Source organism: Haliotis rubra, unplaced genomic scaffold (genome assembly GCF_003918875.1).
Source record: "Haliotis rubra isolate DU_JTF1 unplaced genomic scaffold, ASM391887v1 Scf324, whole genome shotgun sequence".
Taxonomy (NCBI): domain Eukaryota; kingdom Metazoa; phylum Mollusca; class Gastropoda; order Lepetellida; family Haliotidae; genus Haliotis; species Haliotis rubra.
The window spans coordinates 987410-1013715 of NW_025766996.1; the positions used below are offsets into that span (position 1 = coordinate 987410).

General features: G+C 39.8%; 1 protein-coding gene across 13 annotated transcripts in view; it reads left to right on the top strand.

Moving 5' to 3' along the window:
* The window catches only part of LOC124283883 (phosphatidylinositol 4-phosphate 5-kinase type-1 alpha-like), a 76071-nt gene that overhangs the window by 46337 nt on the left and 3428 nt on the right, over positions 1-26306 (top strand). For 6 of the 13 annotated variants that reach the window (XM_046719909.1, XM_046719913.1, XM_046719912.1 and 3 more), the window contains 2 exons: positions 8864-9039; positions 17654-18487. In XM_046719909.1, the coding sequence (XP_046575865.1) occupies positions 8864-9039; positions 17654-18157 (680 nt within the window). In that variant the 3' untranslated portion in view covers positions 18158-18487. Of the gene's footprint in view, positions 1-8863; positions 9040-17653; positions 18488-22903; positions 22913-24643; positions 24740-26306 lie in introns of those variants that run through there. The other 7 variants (XM_046719918.1, XM_046719921.1, XM_046719914.1 and 4 more) reach the window with 7 other exon arrangements.

Consider the following 26306-nt stretch of genomic DNA (forward strand, 5'->3'; position numbering starts at 1 on the left):
GTTGTGACTATGTATATCCTTGCTTTATCACTTGCTTTCACATGACCCGGGTTCGATTCCCCACATGGGTACAATGTGTGAAGCCCATTCTTGTGTCACCCGCCTGATATTTCTGGAATATTGCTAAAAGCAAGCCTTATGATAGGATTGAAACTACATGTGAACACGATTGATGCTTAGTATGGAAATAAACATGCTTGAAAGTTCAGAAATTAAGAAATGGATTGTCAATATACATGAAATGGAAGAGGTTTCAGAGCTATTATTACTTCATATCTAGCCTTCATAAATTGCATATTCATCAAATTCCATGTCTCCAAGGTATTCTCATTTGCGCTCTCAAATTCAACAAAGACACCTAAACCTCTTTATGAATGATCTGTGTCACACATGGAAAAACACATTTCTCTTCCTGGATTTTAAAGAAAAATAATTATTTTTCCTTATCCTGACTCATGCTCTTTTGCTTGTCCCCTTCCTCTTGCGAACATAGTGGAACACTTGTATCTCCTTAATTGAAGCTCCCTTCAATGTAAAATCACTAATTGGTACTCACCCACGAGTTACCTCCCCTGCCGTAAGCGCGGGAACAGGTGTCGCCACCCTCTGGCCTCATGCTTCACTCTCTCCTTCTTCGCCCAGTGAGCAGGATGTGAGAGCCTGTGTCTCTTACACACTATATCCTTTGGTTTTCTTAGTTAGTTACCTTTTTATAGTTTACTATAAAGGTATAGCTAGTATCCTTCAGTTATTTGCGTTAATAATTAATCATTATTATCTACTGTTTATTCACGTGAGTTAAGTGATTGTTCAGCTAGTTTTACATTGATGAAAAACTGTACTATTTATGTAGATTACGTTTTCCGCTCGCGGATCCGCATGTGGTATGCCCTAGTTGTACTAAGCCTTGTCGCGTTTGACTCACGTTACTGCAGTTACTGCATAAATTTAACCAATTCTGCCTTTGATAAATACCATCTTTGCGTCTTGAGGCGTGTTGCAGATAGAGTCACGCAAACTAGGTGTAGACATGGCGACGTCGTGGATTGCCCATCCAGTCAACTGCTGTCGAGTGATCCCCTCCCGTCTGGTGTTCTGCTTGAGACCCCATCGAAGAGGGCGATGGGATGCAGTCCGTCACCTCTAAGCGACCGGCCTCTCCAGACATCCAGTCATCATGAGACAAAGTCCAAGAGGGCCTCAAGCGTCTTCTCCAGCGGACTTAGGTACCCCAGGGCAGCGTCTTCCTCAAAGGAAATCTGAAGTCATCGAGAACTTTCTCAGGCGAGATCGTTCCAGCAGCAGAATTGGGCCTCTCACGATGACCAGCCGATCATCATACCCGACATATCGCATACAAGCGACCAGTGACAGCGACAGTGGCGTCAGCAGAGATCAACAACAAGCAGCCTGATGCCTCTACACTGATGTCAGGCGAGATCGCTGAGGGCCCCACCGCTAACACAGCAGAAAGGGCACCATCTACTACGTGCAGATCATCCCAAACGATCTTATGAAACAGATCATGATTATGATGGAAGGCCACTATAGACTGGAGAAGCAGCCATCCCAGGGTCCGAGCCTTGGCGAAGGCTCCAACGTGAACAGCACCCCAGGGCACCATCTGTCAGCGTAGCAGCCACGACAATGCAGCCTTCGGCGAGCGAAGTCACAGACCACCTCGACGAAGGACCCAGATGTACAGCCTTGGCGCGAAGGCCTTCGCTGGCGCGGAAGAATCATCACCTTCTTCGGCGTCATACTCAGATATGGAATCTGATCACCAGACCACCACGCAAGCCTTCGGCGAAGGTCATATCATCGTTCCCCAGGACCCGGACGCATACGGCTTCGCGAAGCGTTCGCGAAGGACACCTGAACCCAGATCGTCTTCATCTAAAAAGATCAGCAAGGGACTACACAAGAGCCGGCGAAGCTATCAGTCCCCTCATAGATCGCCAAGAAGGTCAACCTATCGATATAGATCACCAAGGCGATCACCTCACGATCACCACGTCGATCACCTCACAGGTCTGCACACCAAGCCTACAACTAGATCTCCACAAAGCGTCAAAACGATATAGAGATAGAGCCACACAGCCCTACATCAGAAGAGCAACAACCTCTTATCTATGATGATGGAATGGAAGATGATGGAGGAATTATTTTCTCAGATGCAGAGATAAGATATTGGATGGTCAATAATCTAGATCTCTCATCACCTTCCAAGAGTGGCAATAAGGCAGACTTATCTGATGAAAGAAGATGGCGCAGATGCTATTACACTACCCCAAATCGACCCGATTAAAGGTACCTCAGAACCTAGATACAGCATTTAACAAAGCCACAAAGGTTCAGGCGCCACATCTGCCAAATTTCAGCCAAGAAGTTCTCCACGCATAATATGGAACCCTTCTTCAAAGCACAAGACATCGATGAGAACTATAAGCTGATCTCGATGCCAAGAACAAGTACTACAAGATTGATGATGGGAAATTGGTTCAGATAGAAACCATGGCCGAAGCAGTATGTTCTTCGGTCTAAATAGATCTAGAACAATAAATGAGACACTTATCTCCAGATTTGAACCACGACCTCTGAAGATGACAGAATGATTTACTTTCGGCCCTACTGATGCAAAGAAGGACCAGCAGTTTTAACAGATCATCTGGCGTCTGTCTCAGCAGCATTGACCTTAGCTCGTCGTCAAGGCCTCCTAGCTTCCTGCAACTGGGGTGAGAACTTTACAGCTCCACTATATACAGCCCGTGGTCTTCCCCATCCATATTTGACGGAGGAATAGACACAGTCTCCAAAGAAGTCACCAAGGATTCTAGAGAAGTCCTGATGATTAAATCGATGGACCGCTAGCCAGTGTCATTCGACAGACTTCACAAAAGATACTCAGGAGATCTAAATTCACGGGCCTACAAAAGAGCTAGAGACAGGAAGATTGCCAGTTCCAGGAAGAGATTCTTTTAAATAAAGCCCATATGGCAACTATAGAGGAGGTCAGGGCGAGGCAGGACACCCAGAGGTTCCGCAACTATAAGCGCTGAAAGACAGGTTCGAACGACTGAGTCTTCCACCCCAGCCGTTCCAGTACAACCGTCTCACAAGTGGGTGGGCGTCTTCAACTACACTGGGAAAACTGGGGAATACTTCAAGACACATATGTCTCCAACATTCTTCAGCAGTTTAGTATCCCACTACAGGCCAAGCCTCCACTAACAGTCAACCCTCACAAGTTCGAGGTAGAGGCACAACAACTACTAAAGTTAAAGAGGCGGTTACATTACTCCTAACCAAGCAGGCCATAGAAGTAATAGAGCAAGGAAACATCGAACCAGGTTTCTACTCCCCAGTTTTCCTAGTACCCAAGAAGAACTCCAAGGAGAAATACAGACTCATTTACAACATGAGCTTCTTCAACAAGACTTACTTAAACAAACCACCCAGGTTCACTATGCTACATCTACCGCAGCTACGGCAGATGATTCGCCCCATGGACTACATGGGCAGTATAGATCTACAAGATGCTTATCTGCACATCCCAATACATCCCGAATCCAGGAAATACCTTCGGTTTGCGGCTAGACGGGTTACATTACCAGTGGAAAGTACTCCCATTGAATAGCATCAGCCCCATGGTTATTCACGAGGATAACGAAACCGATTGTTATCTATCTACATCGTCAAGGGCTACGCATGATGCGTTCTTCCTCGACGACGGGATACAAGTAGATCAAGATCCACAGCATCTCAAACTACAGTTAAACTACATCATAAAGCTACTAACACAGCTGGGATGGTTAGTAAACTTACACAAATCGGACCTAGTACCATCGCCAAGATCTGCAATTCCTAGGAATCCGATTTATCACCAATCTCAACCGTATAGTCATTACCAGAAGACCGTTGGCTCAAGATCCAACAGATCATTCCACCAGCTCTACTGTCACCGCTACCACTTCGACAATGGCAGAGCTTACTAGGTCTTCTAACATCAGCCCAAGACTTGACAGTCATAGGCAGATTACAGTTCGTCCGTTACAGGTCTTCGATCAATACACATCTCGACGACCTACAACCATTCAGTCTACCGATACATCTCAGACCTCATCTATTATGGTGGACAAAGAAATCGAATGTCTGCGAAGGGATTTGTTTAGCAGAGCAGGAATTCAAAACCATCTATATGTAGTAGGCGCGTCGCTCCAAGGTTGGGGAGCTCATCTCTCAACGGACGGCATCAGGGTTATGGACTCAGCTAGAAAGCAAACTCCACATAAGCGCATTAGAGATGAAAGCTGTAATCAGCGCCATAAGACATTGGAGCAACATTCTACAGAATGCTACCTGATGATACATACCGACAACTTCGACAGTGGCGTTTTATGTGAACAAACAAGGCTCAGCGAGATCGCCCGAACCTTTTTGAATTTAACCTTTCAACTGTTCGAATTAATCCAAGATCTAAATCTACATGTCAAAGCATGCCACATTCCCGAGACCAGGAATATACTAGCAGGCGCTCTCTCGCCCACATCTACCGTCGCCCGACAGAATGGATGCTCAATACAGAGATATTTGCACAGATAATCAAGCAAATAGGAGCGCCGCTAGTAGATCTATTCGCCACAAGGTTCAACAATCAACTACCGACATTCGTGTCACCAGTGCCAGACCCACAAGCATGGGCAACAGGCGGCTCTAAGCATTTCATGGGAAGGCCTCAATCAATGCGTTTCCGCTTCCAGCAATAATACCTCTAGTATTACAGAAAATCAACCAAGCGCCCAGAGCCTACAACTCACTTTGGTGGCGGCCCTATTGGCCGGCCAGAGCGTCAGTTTCCATGTAATACAAGATATCGGTCAACCGGCACTAGAACTACCCAGCTAGCAAAACCTGTTAATACATCCTCACACCAAACAGGTGCACAGAAACCCAGAAGTATTCAAACTTCACATTATGGACTGTATTAAAATGTGTTTAAACAAGAGGAGGATATTCTACCAGGGCGCAAAAGCGGTCACGCTTGCCTTCACGATACTCAGCAGCGTGGCTTATGCGATGACAAGTGGCAAAGTTTACGAAAATTATGCAACAAACAAGGGTTTTACAGCGAGAGATGCTCGCATCCTCAAGTGGCAGACTATTTGTGTTACTTACGGCAAAACAAACATTTAAAGGCTCGACATTGTCAACATATCTTGCAGCTTAGTTCTGTGATTTCTATGAGAGCGGGTGTTAAATTAACAAGAACACCAGAGTTACTGGCCTTACTACGTGCTTTCCGATTGGAGGACCAAAGCGAAAATTCCACGCCCCAGCTTGGGATCTGAATGTAGTTTTACGACACCTCACAAGTGAGGATTACGAACCATTGGAATCGACAACGCTTTGAATTTCTCTCACAGAAAACAGTCTTCCTGTTATCGCTAGCCACGGCAGCCAGAATATCTGAAATTCATGCTCTAGATTATGAGAGGATACAGTTTGATGAAAATCAAAAGACAGCGCACCTGGGATTAAGATGGGATTTCATCGCTAAAAATCAACTACCAGGTCAACCAGACAGGTTATTTCACATCCTAAGCTATCCTCAATTCTTGGATCTCAAGATACATTGGACTTATCTCTATGCCCAGTACGAGCTCTCATAATCTATTTACGTGGTTCCAAAACAAGGCGAAGATCGGCTCAGAAGATTGTTCATCCGTTATCAGCCTACAAATCAGACAGAAGTCTCTCGTACCACCATATCAATATGGATAAGAACTGTCATTTCTGCAGCCTATAAGGCAGCAGGGACTGGACCCTCCAACAGCATCAAATCCTCATGAAATCAGGGCATTGGCATCCACCTAAGCCCTTCATGGTAACTGTTCATTGAATACAATTATGGAAGGATGCTTTGGAAATCTAACATGGTGTTTGCTAATCACTATCTCAGAGACATCACCACCGAGGGCGTCTCTCTGGCATTCATCATTTCGGTCCTTTGGTCCTCAGCTCAGCAATTGACAGTCCCTCGTAGGCGTTAATATTCACCCCCACGAGATTATTAGATATATGATACATATATTCACTAGCTTATAACTCCATGGAGTTCTAGGGCTATGTACATATTTAGCTTAGGTTATTCAACCTTAAGCTCATACTGAGTTATATTCAGTGTACAGCTACGTTAGAGTAGCAGTTTAGATATATATATTGATATATCAGTATATTAGTAAGGTAATACCCCACTTATAGTGTATATATCTATGGCTTATTATAAGGAAATATCCTAAGTCTCAATGCCTTATGAAGTTCCCTCGGAGGGGTTATTACAATATCACTTACTTAAATCACTAATTAATCCAAAGTATTCTGTTTACCCACCACCTCTCCGATTGGATTCTACAAACAAAAAGAGCATGAGTCAGGATAAGGAAAATATGTAATTTTCTGAGTAAAATTGATATTTTATACTTATCCTGACTCATGAGGTTAGCCTCCCATCCTCCCCACATAACACTTTGGATTTCCCTGTAAATTCAAGTGTTGGGCTCGCAAAATCAGGAGAGAGTGAAGCATGAGGCCAGAGGGTGGCGACACCTGTTCCCGCGCTTACGGCAGGGGAGGTAACTCGTGGGTGAGTACCAATTAGTGATTTTACATTGAAGGGAGCTTCAATTAAGGAGATACAAGTGTTCCACTATGTTCGCAAGAGGAAGGGGACAAGCAAAAGAGCATGAGTCAGGATAAGTATAAAATATCAATTTTACTCAGAAAATTACATTATGTTCAGTAGTGAGAATAAATAAGTTTAATATGATTTGATTATATTTAATTTTGATATTGAATTGAATTTAATTAAAATGAAACAGTCATAAAACTATACAACACAGTTATTATCAGACCCAGGAGACAGATTTAAACAGTAAACCCATCTCGAGTCTAGAATGACTTAGCGAGTCTTGATTGGTATGGAATTAATCATTTTTCTGGCCTCAATTTAGATTTTTCAAATTTATGGATAATTTTGATGACTTTATCCCTGGGACTAATTATTTGTCTCCACAAAGTGGAGAAATGCATTGCTCTGCATGGAATATAGTCGTCATATTTTAGCAATAACATTGTAATCAAACTGTATAGGATATAGAAGCATGTATATATTTTATATTTTTAAAGTAAAATTGATTTTAAGTTAGCCTAGCTTACGCCTAATTTACATTCTTGTTGCTATTTTCTTTAACTGATTGGAAAGGGGTAGAACAACTAATTAGCAATGTTTGGAAATTTCAGCTACAGTTACACAATATATTCTCAAGCATGTGTATGAAATTTTCTGACATTTTGGTAAAGGATTACAGAGATGGTGCTCATATTGACAAAAGGGTCTCTGTTACTTTGTAGAACAATAATGATCAAGACGATGTACTTGTCTATAATAGTCTTACATCTTCTGAAAATGTTATTTGGGATTGTAATCTCAAAAGTTTCTTTAGGGGGTGGGGTTGCCTGGTGGTTAAAGTGTTTGCTCGTCTCACTGAAGGCCCAGGTTCAAGTCTCAGTTGTAATGACATCTGGTGACCATGCATGCTTGTTTATATTTGTTTAAGCCAACTGTTTAAAATGTTCGCTTGTCACCTTGAAACCCGGATTCAATTCCCCACATGGGTACAATGTGTGAAGCCCATTTCTGGTGTCCCCTGCCGTAACATTGCTGGAATATTACTAAAACTGGCGTAAAACCCACCTTTTTGACTCAAAAGGTGCTGGCGCAGACTGTGAAGTTAATTCTGTATATGAACCTTCTAGAAACGCCTTTAAACGTTATTTAGAAATACAGTTCGCTCTACCACCATGTATATAGTGTAATAAAGCACACTTTCACCCTGAACTATTATAACGTTAAAGCACTCAGATGCTGTTACAGTTAAAGTATGAGGACACTTGCGTCCGAGTGCTTTAACGTTATAATAGTTCAGGGTGAAAGTTTGTTTTATTACACTGTACATGGTGATAGAGCAAACTGTATTTCTTTTCTAAGATGCCAAATTTAATACTTTCTAAGGATAATTACGATTAATTTAAGGCAGAAACGATGGTGTAGGCACCTAAATTAAGAATCCTCGCACAGGGCTAACTGGCGCGCTGTTCTATTGATGTGTCTGCCCCCTTACGTTAAGACGAATGTTACCAGAAAAAACAAATGATAACAGTTTGATGACAGTTTACGTTCGGATTAAATATCCTCTCTAAACTATTTTAATTACTTCTGTGATTAACGTAAACCATATGGGGCAATATGAACGTCACATTTCTACTACCAATGTAGATCAGTACATCCAGATGAAGCTGAGTAGTCAAGCGACATTCCACGATTGCATTGTGGGAATGTAAACATTGCAAACGTTACCACGTCGCTGAAAACTTGTGAGTCGAATTGAGACATTTTAACCGTCGTAAAACATAAACGTAATGTTTCCACCAGTGATGTTAGCTGCGTGAAGCAACTGCAAACCAAGAAACGGGATGCAACGGAGTAGTTTGCTGTAGGAGGCTGTACGAGGGGATGACAACTGACATGCATCGTGAAGTCACTTACATTGTGACGTAATGCAAAATTGTTCAATTACGAGGGGCAGACTAGAATGGCGCAGTGACGCCAATACATTGTGACGTAATGCAAAACGTGCACATTATCGTCTGATAAAGTACTGTCGGCGCCTTTGATCTTTCACCGAAGCATTTTAGAATCAAGTTCTACAATACATTATATCCTATTTGTGAACATTCTCATACCATTTCTTCAAAACTTAATTATACTGTCAGAACCATTGTTTTCATGATATTATTGTTACAGATTCTGTGATGAATAGTGATAGAGACTTCGGTCCGTCACCTATGTCTTTAAGTCCAGAGCAATTATCACCTTCTAAGAAGACCAACAGCAGCACAGATGCATCATACTCAAGTGCATTGGAAAACCCAGTGATAACTTCACAAGAACATGGAACGCCTGTGGACAAAGAGGAAGTGGTAAGTTGGCCATCTTGAATTTTCTCTTCTCTTATTATGACCCCTTAAGGGGTTGTTTCAAAAGCTTTTGCATCTTTTTTATGACTTCAGGGTCCCAATCCACAAAGCATGAGTATCGTCACATGCTATCGTAACTATATAGTTAATTGTTGACTTACGAATATCGTAGTGCAACAAACGCTTTGTGGATCGGCCCCTGAATGACATTTTGTTTGGGGAATCAGATTTTGAAACTTAATGATTTTATTATTGAAACAAGTAATGTTTTAATGTATGAAACTTTGGCATTTTGTCCAGCAAAAATTTTGTGATAACTATGCTTTTGAGACAGCCCCTCTAGTGTATTCCCCGCTAAAATATGTTATATTTTATTTTTGGTTTGTGTTTAGTCTTAACTGATAGCATGCAGTAGGGATTAAAGAGGCTCCATTTAGTTCTTGAAATTCATTATATCTTATAGAAAGCAGGAAATGGAATATTTTCTTGACTCTCAATAACACCATCATCAGACAAGCCACATTATGTATCAAAAACTGACTGTAACAAATGTTGTTTGGCAAGTCAGTACCTCAGAACCAGTGTGTTTGACGTATGTTTTGTCTAAGTAGATGATATGTAAACCAAACAGACTGTTATTTTTGTTTTTTTTGGTGATGAGGCTATGTTCAGGTATATCATAAGATACCTTAACAAACCTTTGTAAAGTAGTTTCAAATATGCAGCACATACTAAGTGTAAAAACAGACCTACAGTAGTTGGCCATAAGTGAGCCATCGTTAGCAAAATTTCCATAGACTTACATGTTAATTAACTGTTGCAAGAATAATTTTCATAAATTGAGCTGAAGTCATTTTATTTTGATATTTTGCATACATCATGGAAATCATCTTCAGCTGCGTGTGCATAATTTCTTTCATCTTTCCGTTGATTAGTTATCGAATGACACCTGATTAAGCACCATATATAAGGACAACTTTTAATCTATCCCATAGACAGCCATGTTAAACCGGATTGGTATGTCTAATATATGTTGTTTAAATAGTTGCAATTTTCTTAATAATCATGGGAAAATTATGTGTATATAGCTGAGATGATTTCCCAGCTGGTAGATAAGTATTGAAAGCAATTCGACCGATACTAAATTTATGACAATTATTCATGCAAGAGTTAATTAACATGCAAGTCAATGAGAATTTCACTAATGATGACTCACTTATGGCCAACTACTGTACTTTTGAGTGACATTAGTCAAAGTGACTCAAACACCCTCAGCACAAGCACAGAACAGACCTTAATTTGTGTGGAACAAATAAACCCTCAAAACAGACTCACATTTACATGACATTTATCAAACACAGAACAGACCTTAATTTGTGTGGAACAAATAAACCCTCAAAACAGACTCACATTTACATGACATTTATCAAACACAGAACAGACCTTAATTTGTGTGGAACAAATAAACCCTCAAAACAGACTCACATTTACATGACATTTATCAAACACAGAACAGACCTTAATTTGTGTGGAACAAATAAACCCTCAAAAACAGACTCACATTTACATGACATTTATCAAACACATACATATAAAACAATCCTAAACTTGCATGACTAGTGTGGAAACAAACACCCTCAAAACAGACCTCAAATTTATGTGGAATCCTGTTTGGTGTGAATAAAGGTCTCAAGCAGCCAAGAGGCGACTAGATAAATCGATGGTCGTCAATGTATCCCAATTGCATGGACGTTATGATCATGATGTCAGTCACAGGATTGTCTGGTCCAGATTTAACCACTGTAATGTGTCTGGAGTGTTGGGAAGCATAACAACAAACAAATGATGGTGACCACACCCCATCACATACAAAACCTCACCCCAGAAACACATCATCATTTATCCCAACTCACTCTCGCCAATCTAAAATGTGCATGATCAGTGTTTTAATGTGCATGTGCAGTAGAATAGTTTGTAAAAATATATCCATGTTTTCAAGTTCTTCACCCATGAGCAACAGGTGTTTATGACAAGTTCTTTTTATTTTTGTGTAAAAGTGTAATTCGCGTGTTCAGACTGTGAGACATTGAATAAATTTAAATATTTCTAAAAGAATCTAGGCAATATTCTTCATATACATAGCAGACCCTTTTTGGAGACGAACATTATAGTGATGTAACTGTATCAAAAACCCTTTGAATCTTCACACCAAACTGTAAGTTCAAAAGACAGGACAGCTACACAGGCAGATCCGCCTTTTGTCCTGAAAGTTTATTAAATGACCTTTGAAACTCTCTTTGAAACAGTAAGAGGCACAAATAACGGGATTGGGCGGTCAGGCTCGCTGACTTTGTTGACACATGTCATCGGTTCCCAATTGCCCAGATCGATGCTCATGCTGTTGATCACTGGATTGTCTGTAAGAGGCACAAATAACGGGATTGGGCGGTCAGGCTCGCTGACTTTGTTGACACATGTCATCGGTTCCCAATTGCCCAGATCGATGCTCATGCTGTTGATCACTGGATTGTCTGGTCCAGACTCGATTATTTACAGACCGCCGCCATAAAGCTGGAATATTGCTGGGTGTGGCGTAAAATTTAACTCACTCACTCACTCTTTGAAACAGGTCTCAAAATCTGTATCTGTCCCTGAGCTATACCGTCAGGACTCGACAACTCTGCTACCATAGCCACTAGCACAAAACCTAGTTCATGGTTTGTCTTGTGGCATTTGCTAATGAAAACTATAAGGAGTTAAATCTACCACAGTGTTCACGAATGGTGTTTCAAAGTCACAGGACATTGGTTCTTGTAAGTTTCAGATGTCTGTCTGACCAATTGAAAATGCACAGGACCCATGGAATATACATTAAACCACATTTCAGATTTAATATTTCTTATAATTGACATGACAATCTGGTAGACTTCTGTCTGACCGTTGGCGAATCTGCCGGATTTGTCAGAGGGTCAGACACTTCGTGAACACTGCTACTAAACAAGATGCCCGATGACAATCTGGGTTAGGATTAGTCTGTCTCACAGTCCCTGAACCATATTGTTTTTCATACAGCCTAGCCCAAAGCCCTAAATGAAGCAAGTCCAGATTTCCTCAAGTTCTAAGCTCTGGTCTCCCTGGAGCTCCTTTTCAATTTAATGGATTATTTGTTACAATGAAAATTATACAGTCGAGCACCGATGTCTCGATATTCATGGGACCAAGAAAAAATATCGAAGTTATCCGATTTTTGAGACATTCCACCAGGGCATATCATCTCATATCACAATGAAAGAAAACAAAACGCTTCTCAGTATGTTTTGATTCGAAACTATAATTCGTAATCAGTAGTGTTTATTCATAACAGTGAGTCCTTCCTAATTAATTCCTTCTTAATTAATCGTAATTAAATAACAAACAAGTGACTCCTTCAACTCAATTAGCCCTAATTAGTTTACACTACCGCATCGCTTTGATTCATGCCGCACCGTGTGTAAATGTGTCAAAACAACCTCAGTTCAGAGGGACACTTGACCATGAAAGGTAGGTGAATATCGAGTTTCTTTACAAATATCGAGTTAAAAGGGTAATTTTGCTTGTTGGGACCATGAAATTATATCGAGACATCCGAAATATCGAGACATCCGTGTCGACTTAAAAGAGCTTGAATAATGATAACTTATGAAGGATTTTGCCGGGACGGAGATGTACATCGAGACAACCGAGATATCGAGTTATCAGAGTTCGACACAACGGTGCTCGACTGTATATATTCAGGTTAATCTAGGTTAGGATTGGTCTTCATCAAATAATGCTGTTCATAAGCAATGAGGTGAGGTGAGGTGAAATTGGGTTTAACATCGCGCTGGAGCATATTTCGCTCATATGACGACGTGCATGCGGGTGTATGTGTATGTGGGGCTGCTTGTACTAGCCCAGACTTAAGCTGGTTTTATAGTGCTAGCTCACTGAGGTACCATGCCGCAGTGAAGCATGAATACCCCACTCAGACACATTATACTGACTCCGAGCCGACCAGTCCTTGTTGTACCCATTAATGCCGAGCGCCAGGCAGGGACCAACAAGTACCATATTTTAACGTCTTTTGGTATGACGCTCGGGGATCGAACCTCGCGACCTTCCGCTCTCTCATAAGCAATGACTAACTGGATAGGATGGCCAGGCTGTGGGACTTTGTGGACATAGTGTCTTCATACTGCAATGGTTTAAATCATTGCTTACAACATCAATCACTGGATTGTCTGTTCCAGAGTTGAATATTTGCAGACTGTTGTCATACAGGACACATACACACAAACACAATAACACAAACAATGAACGCTCACTAGGAATTGTTTTAAAGCATATAATTTCAAAAACCTGGTTTAGAAAAAAACATGTTCTATCTGCATGGTTGTTTATATGTACCAGGTCCACTTACACAAAACTGTCTTAGAGCTACGATTATCGTAACTCCCATTCTTTGCCATAGGCTTGCGATCATCGTAGAGTTAGGGTCACTTTGTGCACGTGGACCCTGGTCTCCGGTCCACAGAGTGATCTCTGCGCTATGATTTTCATAAGCACATATTAACGTAATGGGGTTACGATCACCTTGGCGCCAAGATGGCCTTTGGGAATGTGACCCTGGAACCTTTGTTGAGGGCTGTGGACTAGAGCGAAGCTTGTGGTGGTGGTGAAATGTTTGTTAGGCAAAGGCTTGCATGTTAGTTTTTAGAAAAGATTATTTATTCATTTTGTCAATCTGACAAAAGATATGATTTTCATTTACAGAATAAGGCATTTTAAGTCTTTGCATTAGGTCACAACAAACTGATTACTTGTATGTCTCGGTTTATACTTTCACCTGATCTTTTGTCTTTTCTTATGCAGCTTTACATCTTTATTTTAATCCAGCCATAAAGATAAAACTAAAGATAAAGAATACCTACATCCTCTCAATGATTGGAGAGTAGCCCAGTGTGTCTAGGATGTCTGGTCCAGACTCGATTATTTACAGACCGCCGCCATATCGCTGGAATATTGCTGTGTGCGGTGTTAAACAACAAACATGCACCAATATCTATTTTCTGTCTTTGGTCATTTTTACAATGAATTTTCATAAAAAGAAATAACTTTTTTTTTTCTTTTTTTTTTCCAATTTGATTATTGAAAAAATGTAAAAGTAGTATTTAATCATTTTTAATTTTTACTTTTATTATTAATATTTTTTTTGAATGTTCAAATTCACAAAATTTCATTGAACAAGCTACAAAGTTTGTCGTGGCCTTGTTTGTGTTATTTTCTAGCTTAGCCTTCCCTTGTGTGTTGTGTTTGTCTGTTGAGTTTGTTATTGTCTGGTTCTTCAAGGAATGGCAGTATTGCTGTCTTGTCAGTCCTGGTAGTAGGCAGTCAGATGTTACTCAGTGATCTAAGAATGATCACTCTCTGTGTGCAGTGTGCGAAATAGTTTTCAAATTTTAATAACCATTCGGGCTACCTATGTCTGAAAGTTACTAGCCCACAAATTAAGTGTATTATAACTTAACAAGTCGTAGAGAATGATATATTTACAAAATGACCCAATGAAAATTCACAAGCCAGTCGGGCCAGTGACTGTGGAGATTTAATAATAATAATAATAATAATAATTGATTTACTGGCCTGACTTGCTTTTTACTAGCCACAGGCTAGCGGGCCAGTGGCTACTTCGCACACTCTGTCTATGTGTTTTCAAGTTGTCATGTCCTCATAAAAATTCAAGGAAATTGTCTCCCTTGTAAGTGAAAGATGAAAAAAAAATCATTTATACGAGCCTTACATGAGTGTGAGGGAATAGAAATAAAACATCTATTGCAGGATTATGTTACTTGTAAAAGGGATTCTTACAACCATTGTGGCATATGAGCACCTCTGAAGCCCAGTGATACTTTCAGTTGGTTTTAAATACAAAGATTGATCCTTAGCAAAGACAAATTTTTGTTTGATTTTACCTCTGTGAACACGGATTGTGTTCAAATGCTAAAGAAATCTCATTAAAAGGATTTTCTGTCGAATATCCCTGGGACTTATGGACTTTTATAGAATATTCCTGGGACAGGGACCTCCTATAGAAATGCCTGTAGAATATTCCTGGGACAGAAGGACTATTTGGGACAGGGAGTACATCTGGGACAGGGACTTTTTATAGAATATTCCTGGGACAGAACTTTCTGTAGAATATTCCTGGGACTTTTTGGTAGAATATTCCTGGGACAGATGAACTTTTATTGAATATCCCTGGGACAGATGAACTATTTATAGAATATTCCCTCCTGGGACAGAGGGACTATTTATAGAATAGAATATTTATAGAATATTTGTGGAACAGAGGGACAGAGGGACCTATTTATATTAGAATATCCTATAGAATAGCTGGGGACAGGGACTTTCTGTACAATTTTTCGTGGAACAGGGACTGTTTATAGAATACCTGTAGGACAGTGACTTTCTGTAGAAGATTCGTGGGACAGGACTTTCTGTAGAATATTCTTGGGACAGAGGGAATATTTATACAATGGGACATGACTTTCTGGACATTAGGGGACAGAGGGAATATTTATTGAATACATGTGGGACAGGGACTTTCTGTAGAATATTCGTGGGACAGAGGGAATATTTATTGAATACATGTGGGACAGGGACTTTCTGTAGAATATTCCTGTGACAGATAGACCTCCTATTGAATATTTGTGGAACAGAGGGACTATTTATAGAATACCTGTGGGACAGGGACTTTCTGTAGAATATTCCTGCGACTGGGACTTTCTGTAGAATATTCCTGCAACAGGGACTTTCTGTAGAATATTCCTGCGACAGAGACTTTCTGTAGAATATTGTTGGGACAGAAACTTTCTGTAGAATATTCCTGCAACAGGGACTTTGTAGAATTATTCCTGCAGAATTTCTGTAGAATATTCCTGCAACAGGGACTTTCTGTAGAATATTCCTGCAACAGGGACTTTCTGTAGAATATTCCTGCGACAGGGACTTTCTGTAGAATATTGTTGGGACAGAAACTTTCTGTAGATATTCCTGCAACAGGGACTTTCTGTAGAATATTCCTGCAACAGGGACTTTCTGTAGAATATTCCTGCAACAGGGACTTTCTGTAGAATATTCCTGCGACAGGGACTTTCTGTAGAATATTGTTGGGACAGAAACTTTCTATAGAATATTCCTGCAACAGGGACTTTCTGTAGAATATTCCTGCAACTGGGACTTTCTGTAGAATATTCCTGCAACAGGGACTTTCTGTAGAATATTCCTGCAACAGGGACTTTCTGTAGAATATTCCTGCAACAGGGACTTTCTGTAGAATATTCCTGCGACAGGGACTTTCTGTAGAATATTGTTGGGACAGAAACTTTCTATAGAATATTCCTGCAACAGGGACTTAAGAATATTCCTGAGACTGTAGAATATTCCTGCAACAGGGACTTTCTGTAGAATATTCCTTTTTCTGTAGAATATTCCTGCAACAGGGACTTTCTGTAGAATATTCCTGACAGGGACTTTCTGTAGAATATTCCTGCAGAATATTGATGGGACAAGGGACTGATGAATATTTTATAGAATATTCCTGGGACTGATGGGACTTTCTGTAGAATATTCCTGGGACAATGAACTTTCTATAGAATATTCCTGGGACAAGGGAACTTTTGCAGAATATTCCTGGGACTTTCTGTAGAATATTCCTGAATAGCTGACAGGGACTTTTGTAGAATATTCCTGGGACAGGGATGAACTTTTGATAGAATATTCCTGGGACTGATGAACTTTTATAGAATATTCCTGGGACAAGGGAACTTTCTGTAGAATATCCCTGGGACAGATGAACTTTTATAGAATATTCCTGCTGATGGGACTTTTTGAATATTCCTCGAATATTTCTGTAGAATATTGATGAACTTCTGCAGAATATTGATGGGACAAGAGGGTACTTCCTAAAGAATATTTGTGGGACAGAGGACTATTTATAGAATACCTGTGGGACAGTGACTTTCTGTAGAATATTCTGGGACAAGGGGACTTCTTATAGAATATTGATGGGACAGAAAGACTTTCTGTAGAATATTGATGGGACAAAGGGACTTTTTATAGAATATTGATGGGACAGGGACTTTCTGTAGAATATTGATGGGACAGATGGACTTTCTATTGAATATTTGTGGGACAAAGGGACTATTTATAGAATACCTGTGGGACAATGACTTTCTGTAGACTATTGCTGGGACAAGGGGACTTCCTACAAAATATCTCTCAGAGAGAGGTACTTTCTACAGAATCTTGCTGGGACAGGGGAATTTTCTAAAAACGATCCTGGGACAGTGGTATATTCTGGGGAAATTCCCATTTGAGAGGTTATTGTACAAAATGAAAACCCTGTAACAACAACAGGATGTCATTACTGAAAGGTTTATAAGCCTGCAATGTTGTGTTAACCAGTACACGACAAAATAAAAAGGATTTTGGAAAAACAGAAACAGTTCTGACCATTCACCAAGACGAACCAGACAGTTCCTCATTGTTTATTCACCTGTACCTCTGCATGCTGCATGTGTTGTTTTTCTTTCTTCAGCGCTCGGTGTCGGTGGCCAAGGTATCCCACAATTCCTCATCAGTCCTCGCAAACTCACACACACACTCACAAAGAAGCAGCAGTAGCCTTGGCCCATCTAACCAACAAATATCACACACAAGCCAGTCAAAACGCTCGCTTTTAACTAATTCCGAAAACTCTGTAACCACGGCAACAAGCTCCAGTGACACGGACACTGATGGGGTCGCCGTAGCAGGATCCTTGCAAGATTTACACGATGAGGGACCGAATTATTCTCGGAGAGGCAAAGCTTCAAAACCAGTTAGTAGGAACAAAATGCTAAAGCCAGCCATAACTACCGAATTGCAAAGGCCAAATTCGGAACCAAACGTTGCGGCGTTGTGGCAACGAAATGCAGTTGGACGGATGTCTTTGCCAGGGTCAAGCAAGCTCTATGGACACGTTATTCCCAAAAATGCGAACACTGGCGATACATCAGATGATGGGGTAAACCGTAGGATTGTTGAAATAACCCGTCTTTGATACTAACAAAGCTGACAATTATTGTTTGTAAAGCTTGAGACTTATCAAGCTTAAGCTTGTAGAATGTTCGGACTAAAAATAGCATCTTGTCGTTCTGATATGCTTCAGCTTACCTATTAGGCATCTTTTTTAAAACAAAAATATGGTTTACAGTTTTACATAACATTGAAGACATGGGGTTTTTTTGAGAGATTTCTAAAAGTCATAGTCTGTTAGTATGTAAAAAGTGAAACAAAACAGTAATTGGTGGGGGAGAGGTTAAGTTAATTGTCAAATTTTCTTCTCATCCCAATTTTTTCAGAAAAATCTCCTTTTTGAACACTTTATTAATTTATTTTTTTTATTTTTTTGAGTAATATTGTGATAGTACATGTTGCAAAAAGCTGACTCAGCAAAGTAAATCCATATATCAAGTCATTATGTTTTAGCTGTTTAGCTGGCAAGGATGACAATCTCTGTGATAGACGTGTGATTCAGGATCTGTGGGTGATAAAGCTGATGGGTACCTCATTTTATGTGCAATGTTAAATCATCCTAGAAAATCAGACATGTTTGCACAGCCATACTGAATATTACACAGGGACGGTGGGGTAGCTATCCCGGGTTCGATTCTCCACATGGGTACAATGTGTGAAACCCATTCCTGGTGTCTCCCACCGTGATATTGCTGAAATATTGCTATAAGCGGCGTAAAACCATACTCAGTCCGTCAGAATATTACACAGATTTTACATGACTAGAATGGTCTCAAGCTGTCCCTTACAAGTCCTTGGTTTGGGGGGACGGTGCGGTAGCCCAGTGGTTAAAGCGTTTTCTCGTCAAACCAAAGGTCCTAGGTTCTATTCCCCACATTGTTACAATGAGTGAAGCCTATTTCTGGTATCACCCACTGTGACATTGCTGGAATATTGCTAAAAATGCCATAAAACTGAACTAACTCACTCCTTGGTTTTGGATTTGTTAATAGATTCTGGTTGTGATGTTCCCAGAGCTCATTAGCTCTGCAGTACCTAGTGGACTAAACTATGACCATTCGATTTTTTTCGAGTTGGGCAGCTTGGATTCTATTGATAAAATAGTTTGTTCCCAGAAGTTCTGGAAAAGAACTCTCAGGTTTATATCCTGGCTGTATTGCGAAGTATATAATTTAATACTGTCACAAATACGCGCAAAAATCGGCTATCCTGGGGACTCTGTGAAGTTAGATATAGAATACTGATAACACTCCATATAAGTTCTTGTGTCAGGGGGGCAGTGGGGTAACTATGGTTAAAGTGTTGACTCGTCACTGCAAAGACCCGGGTTCAAATCCTCACATGGGTACAATGTGTGAAGCCCATTTCTGATGTCCCCACCGGATGTTGCTGGAATATTGCTAAAAGCGACGTAAAACCAAACTCAGTCAGGCACTGCAAAGACCCGGGTTCGAATCCCAACATGGGTACAATGTGTGAAGCCCATTTCTGGTGTCCCCTGCCGTGATGTTGCTGGAATGTTGCTAAAAGCAGTGTAAAACCACACTCAGTCAGTCATCTGTTAGGGCATGACCACACTCAGTCAGTCATCCTTTAGGGCATGACATTAGCTATAGCAATATGGATTAATGGAGTGTTCCTTAAGATTCTGGTTTAATGCCGCATTCTCAGAGCAATATTCCAGCTATATGACGGCAGTCTGTAAATAATCAAGTCTGGACCAAACAATCCAGTGATTGACATCACGGGCATCGATCTATGCAATTGGGATACGATATGTTTCAGTCAAGTCAGTGAGCCTGAGCAACAATCCTGTTGGTTGCCTCCTACGACAGGCATGGAATGCTGAACAACAATTCTAACCCGGACCTTCACGGGTGGCGGTTCATTGACCTATTTTGAGTAGTATATTACTATTCCTTGAGGTCAAAGATGTCCTTGAGACTTTATTACGAAAATACCCGTGAAGGTCTGGGTTAAAATATTGACCTTCAGTAACCCATGCTTTTCGTAAGGGCAACTAACAGGATCGGGTGGTCAGGCTTGCTGACTTGGTTGACACATGTCATCGGTCCCCAATTGCACAGATCAATGCTCTTGCTGTTGATCACTGGATTGTCTGTTCCAGACTCGATTATTTACAGACCGCCGCCATACAGCTGGAATATTGCTGAGTGCAGCGTAAAACTAAATTCACTCACTCACTTGTTGCGAAGACACAAAGTGTTCTCACTGGTAATTTCAAATGGCTGTGCAAAAAGTTTGATCCTGATGTTCTTCGATGTGTAGGAATTAGCGAAGCGTCCATGGAGTGAAAAGTTGCCAATTGTTGTCGGTATTATTTACCAAACTCCACCAATGTTGCCAAACGTGTTTGTAGATTTAGCCTCTGTTACGAACATTTCGTGGAGGTGTTACCCCTCTGTAGCCTTTCTGTTAACACTTCTCTTAAGAAGTTAAGGACAGCCAATTCCTACATATACAACTAAGGACATAGTTTAAATTTACTGTATCAATAGGGGCAGTGGGGTAGCCTAAGCGGTTAAAGCGTTAGCTCGTCACACCGAAGACCCTGGTTTGATTCCCATCATTGGTACAATGTGTGAAGTCCATTTCTGGTGTCACCCGCCGTGATATTGCTGGAATAGTGCTGAAAGCGACGTAGAAGTAAACTCACTCACTCACTCACTCACTCACTCACTCCCTCACTCACTCACTCACTCCCTACTTTAGCAATATGACAGAATCAAATGGTCCTTAATTTCTTTTGAGTACTATGTGTTGATCAAGTATGTTCAACAAGAGTGTAAATGAAAGAGATTTTAACAAAAAACTCCCTCTCATTATATCTAACTCTGGTGTTGTAAATGATATGTTTGATCGTATTGAGGAGGCTTTAACTGTGCTACTTAACCTAATCAAATAATTGCACTGTTGTATAATTAGTAAATAAATTTCCAACATTTAGACACTTATGTAAAACATGCACTGCATCTTTAGCATGTTAATCAATATTAAAAATATTGTGTACACGTTATTTTACATGTTGAACCATTGCATTGTTCGTAAGTGAATAAAATAGTTTTTACTCTAACCCATTTGCTTTCTTATGTTGGGCATGACACATTTTTGAATCTATTTATTGCACTTGCATCTTATCATTACTGATCAGTTGTTATTATTATTTTTTTTTTATTTTTACATTTTCTTAGTTGACTTTAGTTACTTGTGTCTTCCATCTTTTCATTAAACCTCAAATTTCCAGATATAATTATGTTTCTACAAAACTGCTTTACCTTTCAAAAGAGATGGTGATGAGGTCATTTTTGGCGTTTTGGAAATGTCACGGTTTTAACTTTTTGCTAAAGATGGAGGGCCCATGAACAGGATTTGACTCTGCCACTAATCTGTTTTTCAGAGAGTGGTAACGATCTGAATTAAACTAGTTGTGTTATCAAAACACATTATCAGAATACATTATCAGAATATATTATCAGAATACATTACCACTCGACCTGAAATGAGCTGTGGACATGACTGACTGATGGTAGCTACATCTTATAAAGGGTTGTCCGATCCGTCCTTTCCATCCTTTCCTTCAAAACACTAATGATGGTGAATTGGATCACCTTGACCTTGACCTTTCATCAAACAACATGTTTGGTCAGAGGAGATTCAATATATTCACAAGAAGACTGAATCAGTCTCCTTTAGGCAAAACAAAGCAATACGTTCATATTTTAGTAGACATTGTTTTAAAATCACATGCTGCATTTGATCAGGACTACATTGTCACTTTACAACAGCTTGTTTATGGTAACTTTGTTTGCCTTGTCCTCATGGATGACATTGTATTTCCAGTTCAACTTTTGGTTACTGTGGAGCCTCATGCATTATTCATATACATGGATGTCTTTACTTTTAGAAAATATATATACGTACAGTAATCATAATAATGAGCCCTCTGATAATAACTCACAAAATCCTCTGGAATTCCCGAATATAGATTCTCGGTGTACTATGCAGAAGGTCCTCTGGAATTCCCGAACATAGATCCCCAGCAAACTATGCGAAAGATCCCTAGAATTCCCTAAAATAGATCTCCAGCAAACTGTACAGATCATAAGAGGCAGTTAAATGGTTCGGATGGTGATTCTAGCTGTTCATTGCTAGTCATCATATTACAGTTGTGTTGATTAATGGCCCTGATGTCAACCACTGAATTGTATGGTCCATGCTTCGTTATTTACGAACCACCATCATATATTGCTGGTTGTGGTGTTGAAAAACAACAGTCATTCATTCAGCAAAATTGATATGAAACATGAACTTCACAGTTTCGTTTCAAGAGACATTTCGGTTTCCAAGTAATACATGACCAGCTCAGTATTATGTTTGTGTTACACTGCGAATATTCCAGCGATATGGCGACAGTCTGTAAATAATGGAATCTGGACCAGACAATCCAGTGATCAACAGCATGAGCATCGATCTACACAATTGGGATACAATGACATGTGTCAACCATGTCAGTGAGCTTGACCACCCGATCACCTCTTACGACAAGCATTGCTTGCTGAAGACCAATTGACTTCATGGGTCTTATTGTAGAACCCCATCGAACATCTGACATGTTTAAATGTCTTGGGCGCTAGTTATGATGATTACTGTACATTAGAACCCCACATATTTTATTTGACTTGTATCTGCCTTGATATAATCCTTAATTCTGTTGCATTTTGATTGATCTCCTATTTTTTGCTAATTTCAGTGAAATCAGGTAAAGGGAGACTACTCTGTTGTCTTGTTAAGGAATGACTGAAAATTTCATTTGCTTTTTTGTCAGTTAATTCATTTTCTTTGTCAGTTAATTCATTTTCTTTGTTTATTGTATAAACAATATTTTATTCCTTTCTATTATTGACAAGAGTTTGGTCATACTGTATATAACCATAGATAACCCGAATGTTGCTGACCAAAAGTGGCATTCTGTAGAAAGGGGTCAGCGGCTTATCTGAAGGTTACTAATTTTTAAAGTTTTATTTAGCTGGGTTTTTTTTGTTAAGCTGAATTGGGAAAGTATCTTGTAACGTTGTGAGAGAGATGTTAACGCTTAGAATATTTGAGCAGGTTATCCTAAATACTTGTATACCTGCTAAAATTGCACATATCCGATATCTTATTTTCATTAGGGCATTTTATTCAAAAACATTAACAATCATTTTTAAAAATTAATTCTACATTGCTGTTATATTTTGATCTTAAAGTAAAAGTACATGCTACTTGTTGACGAAACTTTTGTATTTGGGAGTGATGAGGGGATTGAAATGTGGGGATGGAATGAACTTTTCAGTCAGCCTTGCAACTAGCTGTATCTTATTTTCTCACTTTCTCTCTAGATCTGTAACCATAACGACTGTGTCTAATCTATCTCTCTGTTCTTATAGTGATGTACTCCTGTATGTGTGTAACTGACTCAGTTAACCTTAGGCCTAGACCAGTCAGTAGTCCTAACTGGTGCAAGGGAAAGTTGCATGGCCCAAGTTTCACGTCGGTAACCATGTCGTGGTCCTCTAAATATGTTTCGGCAACCTTTTGTGTCTGTTTTTTGTTTTGTTAAAGCACAAATTATTACAGTAAGCTTTCATGTGTGTCTGACTGTTGTGGATAACCCAGGTATTATTTAATGTGCCCAGTCAACCAAGGTATAATTGAATGTGCACTGTCAACCAAGGTATTATTGAATGTGCCCAGTCAACCAAGGTATAATTGAATGTGCGCTGTCAACCAAGGTATTATTGAATGTGCCCAGTCAACCAAGGCATGATTGAATGGCCCAGTCAACCAAGGTATGATTGAATGGCCAATTCAACCAAGGTGTAATTGAATGGCCCAGTCAGCCTAGGTATAATTGAATGTGCACAGTCAACTCAGGTATAATTGAATGTGCACAGATGTGCCAGAAACCTGACACAAGGCAGCACATGTTTTTTTACTGCTGAGTGCAGCTTTAAACAACGATCAATCAACTACTGTCAAACTCGTAAAATCCCAATACATATTGCCTGGATTGTCTGGTCCAGACTCGATTATTTACAAACCGCCGCCATATAGCTGGAATATTGCTGAGCGTGGCGTAAAATTAAACTCACTCACTCAACCAATACATATCGCAGTTTCGGTCCCTGAATCACATTATTTTGAAATACAGTCTATTTGCCAATACACTCCCAACAAAACATTATAATCTTATAACTGCGACAAAATAATTAACAGTAACAGCAAACAAAAATAATGTCAATAATACCTTAGTATGGTCCTCGAACTTATAACTTCAAGCATGACTGTTTCACAGATACCTCTGCATTACAATCACTAATTTGCAATTTCATCTCTGGTTTGTCCATTTCATACCTATCATCTGCATTGCCCTATCGCAACTTTCCGAACAAGCACCATGGTGTTGTAGACGTAGCTGCATCATCTGTAGTCCATGTTTGTTTTTGTACAGCTGTCACATCGATGTTACCCAACCTACCAACCTCGGACATTTCACATGGATCTCGGTGAATTAGGGGGAGCTTCAGAGTCATAGATTGTTAACACTGTGAGAATTGCATGATGGGAATGGGATGATATCTAATATTTTTTTAAATTAGAGATTAGAAATTCACTTTTTTGACGATTTGCACTGTGTGTTTTGAAAAAATATATCACTTGATTTGAAACTGTGTTTAAAATTAGGGAGTCGAAGGGGTTTTTTTCATCATTTGAATCTTGGGATCCCTAATATTTTGATCTCATTTGGGTTACAGGAACACTGGGCTCAATTGTTTTGCACAATAAAATATATTCTTGGTGTGTTAAGTATTTTAAGCACTGACATCTTTTTAGAATTGATATTTGTTGAATTATGATTGAACATTTTTATTTTCATCTTTTCTTAAAAATAATATTTCATTATTTCTCACCAATTGGTTATTTTGATTATGTATGAAAATGTTTTCAAGCAAATTTTGGGTTTTCTTTCCATAATGAAATGCTTCACACCAAAATTCCTCTGGTATTTTAGTATTTATTCAAGATATCCATAACAAAATATGAGTGCACCTTTATCTTTTTACATTTAGAACTTCCTGATTATGTTTGTTTTGAAGAAACAAAAATTAGATGTAATTGTCTGAATGCATTGCTCATACTGAGGTTCCCCAGACCTTCTTGCAGAGAGGTATTGTATCAGAGGAAGAGATATATAGTCTTTATGAGAGATTTTATCTTCAAAATGATTTGTATTTTGTATTAAGGTAAATTTTGTGTATCACTTTCTCTAAAGGTCCCATGCAACTTTGTTGAACAGCTGCCCATTCAACACAAGCTACCAGGCAGCACGCTTTCACCATTTCAGCTCCAGGGCAGCTTGTGTGGTACTTTAGTGGCACTAGTGGCAGCATAGCTTGAGTCAGAGGTGGACGTTTCGACTGATGGCATAACAATTACTTCAGTTCCAAAGGCTGATTTATCTCTGGCAAATAGTCTAATTTGTATGATGCAAATGTAGTCATCCATCAAGAATATATAGTCCACTTTCCACAAGGCAGATATAGTCCACTTTCCACAAGGCAGAGATAGTCCAGTTTCCACAAGGCAGATATAGTCCACTTTCCACAAGGCAGAGATAGTCCAGTTTCCACAAGGCAGATATAGTCCACTTTCCACAAGGCAGAGATAGTCCAGTTTCCACAAGGCAGATATAGTCCAGTTTCCACTAGTACAGTTTCCATAAGGCAGATATAGTCCAGTTTCCTTAAGGCAAAATAGTCCAGTTTCCATAAGGCAGAGATAGTACAGTTTACATAGTACAGTTTCCATAATTCAGAATAGTCCAGTTTAGATAATTTAGATTAGTCCAGTTTCCATAAGGCAGATATAGCACAGTTTCCATAATTCAGAATAGTCCAGTTTCCATAAGGCAGATATAGTACAGTTTCCATAAGGCAGATATAGTCCAGTTTCCATAGGGCAGAGATAGTCCAGTTTCCATAGGGCAGAGATAGTCCAGTTTCCTAAGGCAGAGGTAGTCCAGTTTCCATAATTCAGAATAGTCAAGTTTCCATAAGGCAGATATAGTACAGTTTCCATAAGGCAGATATAGTCCAGTTTCCATAAGGCAGATA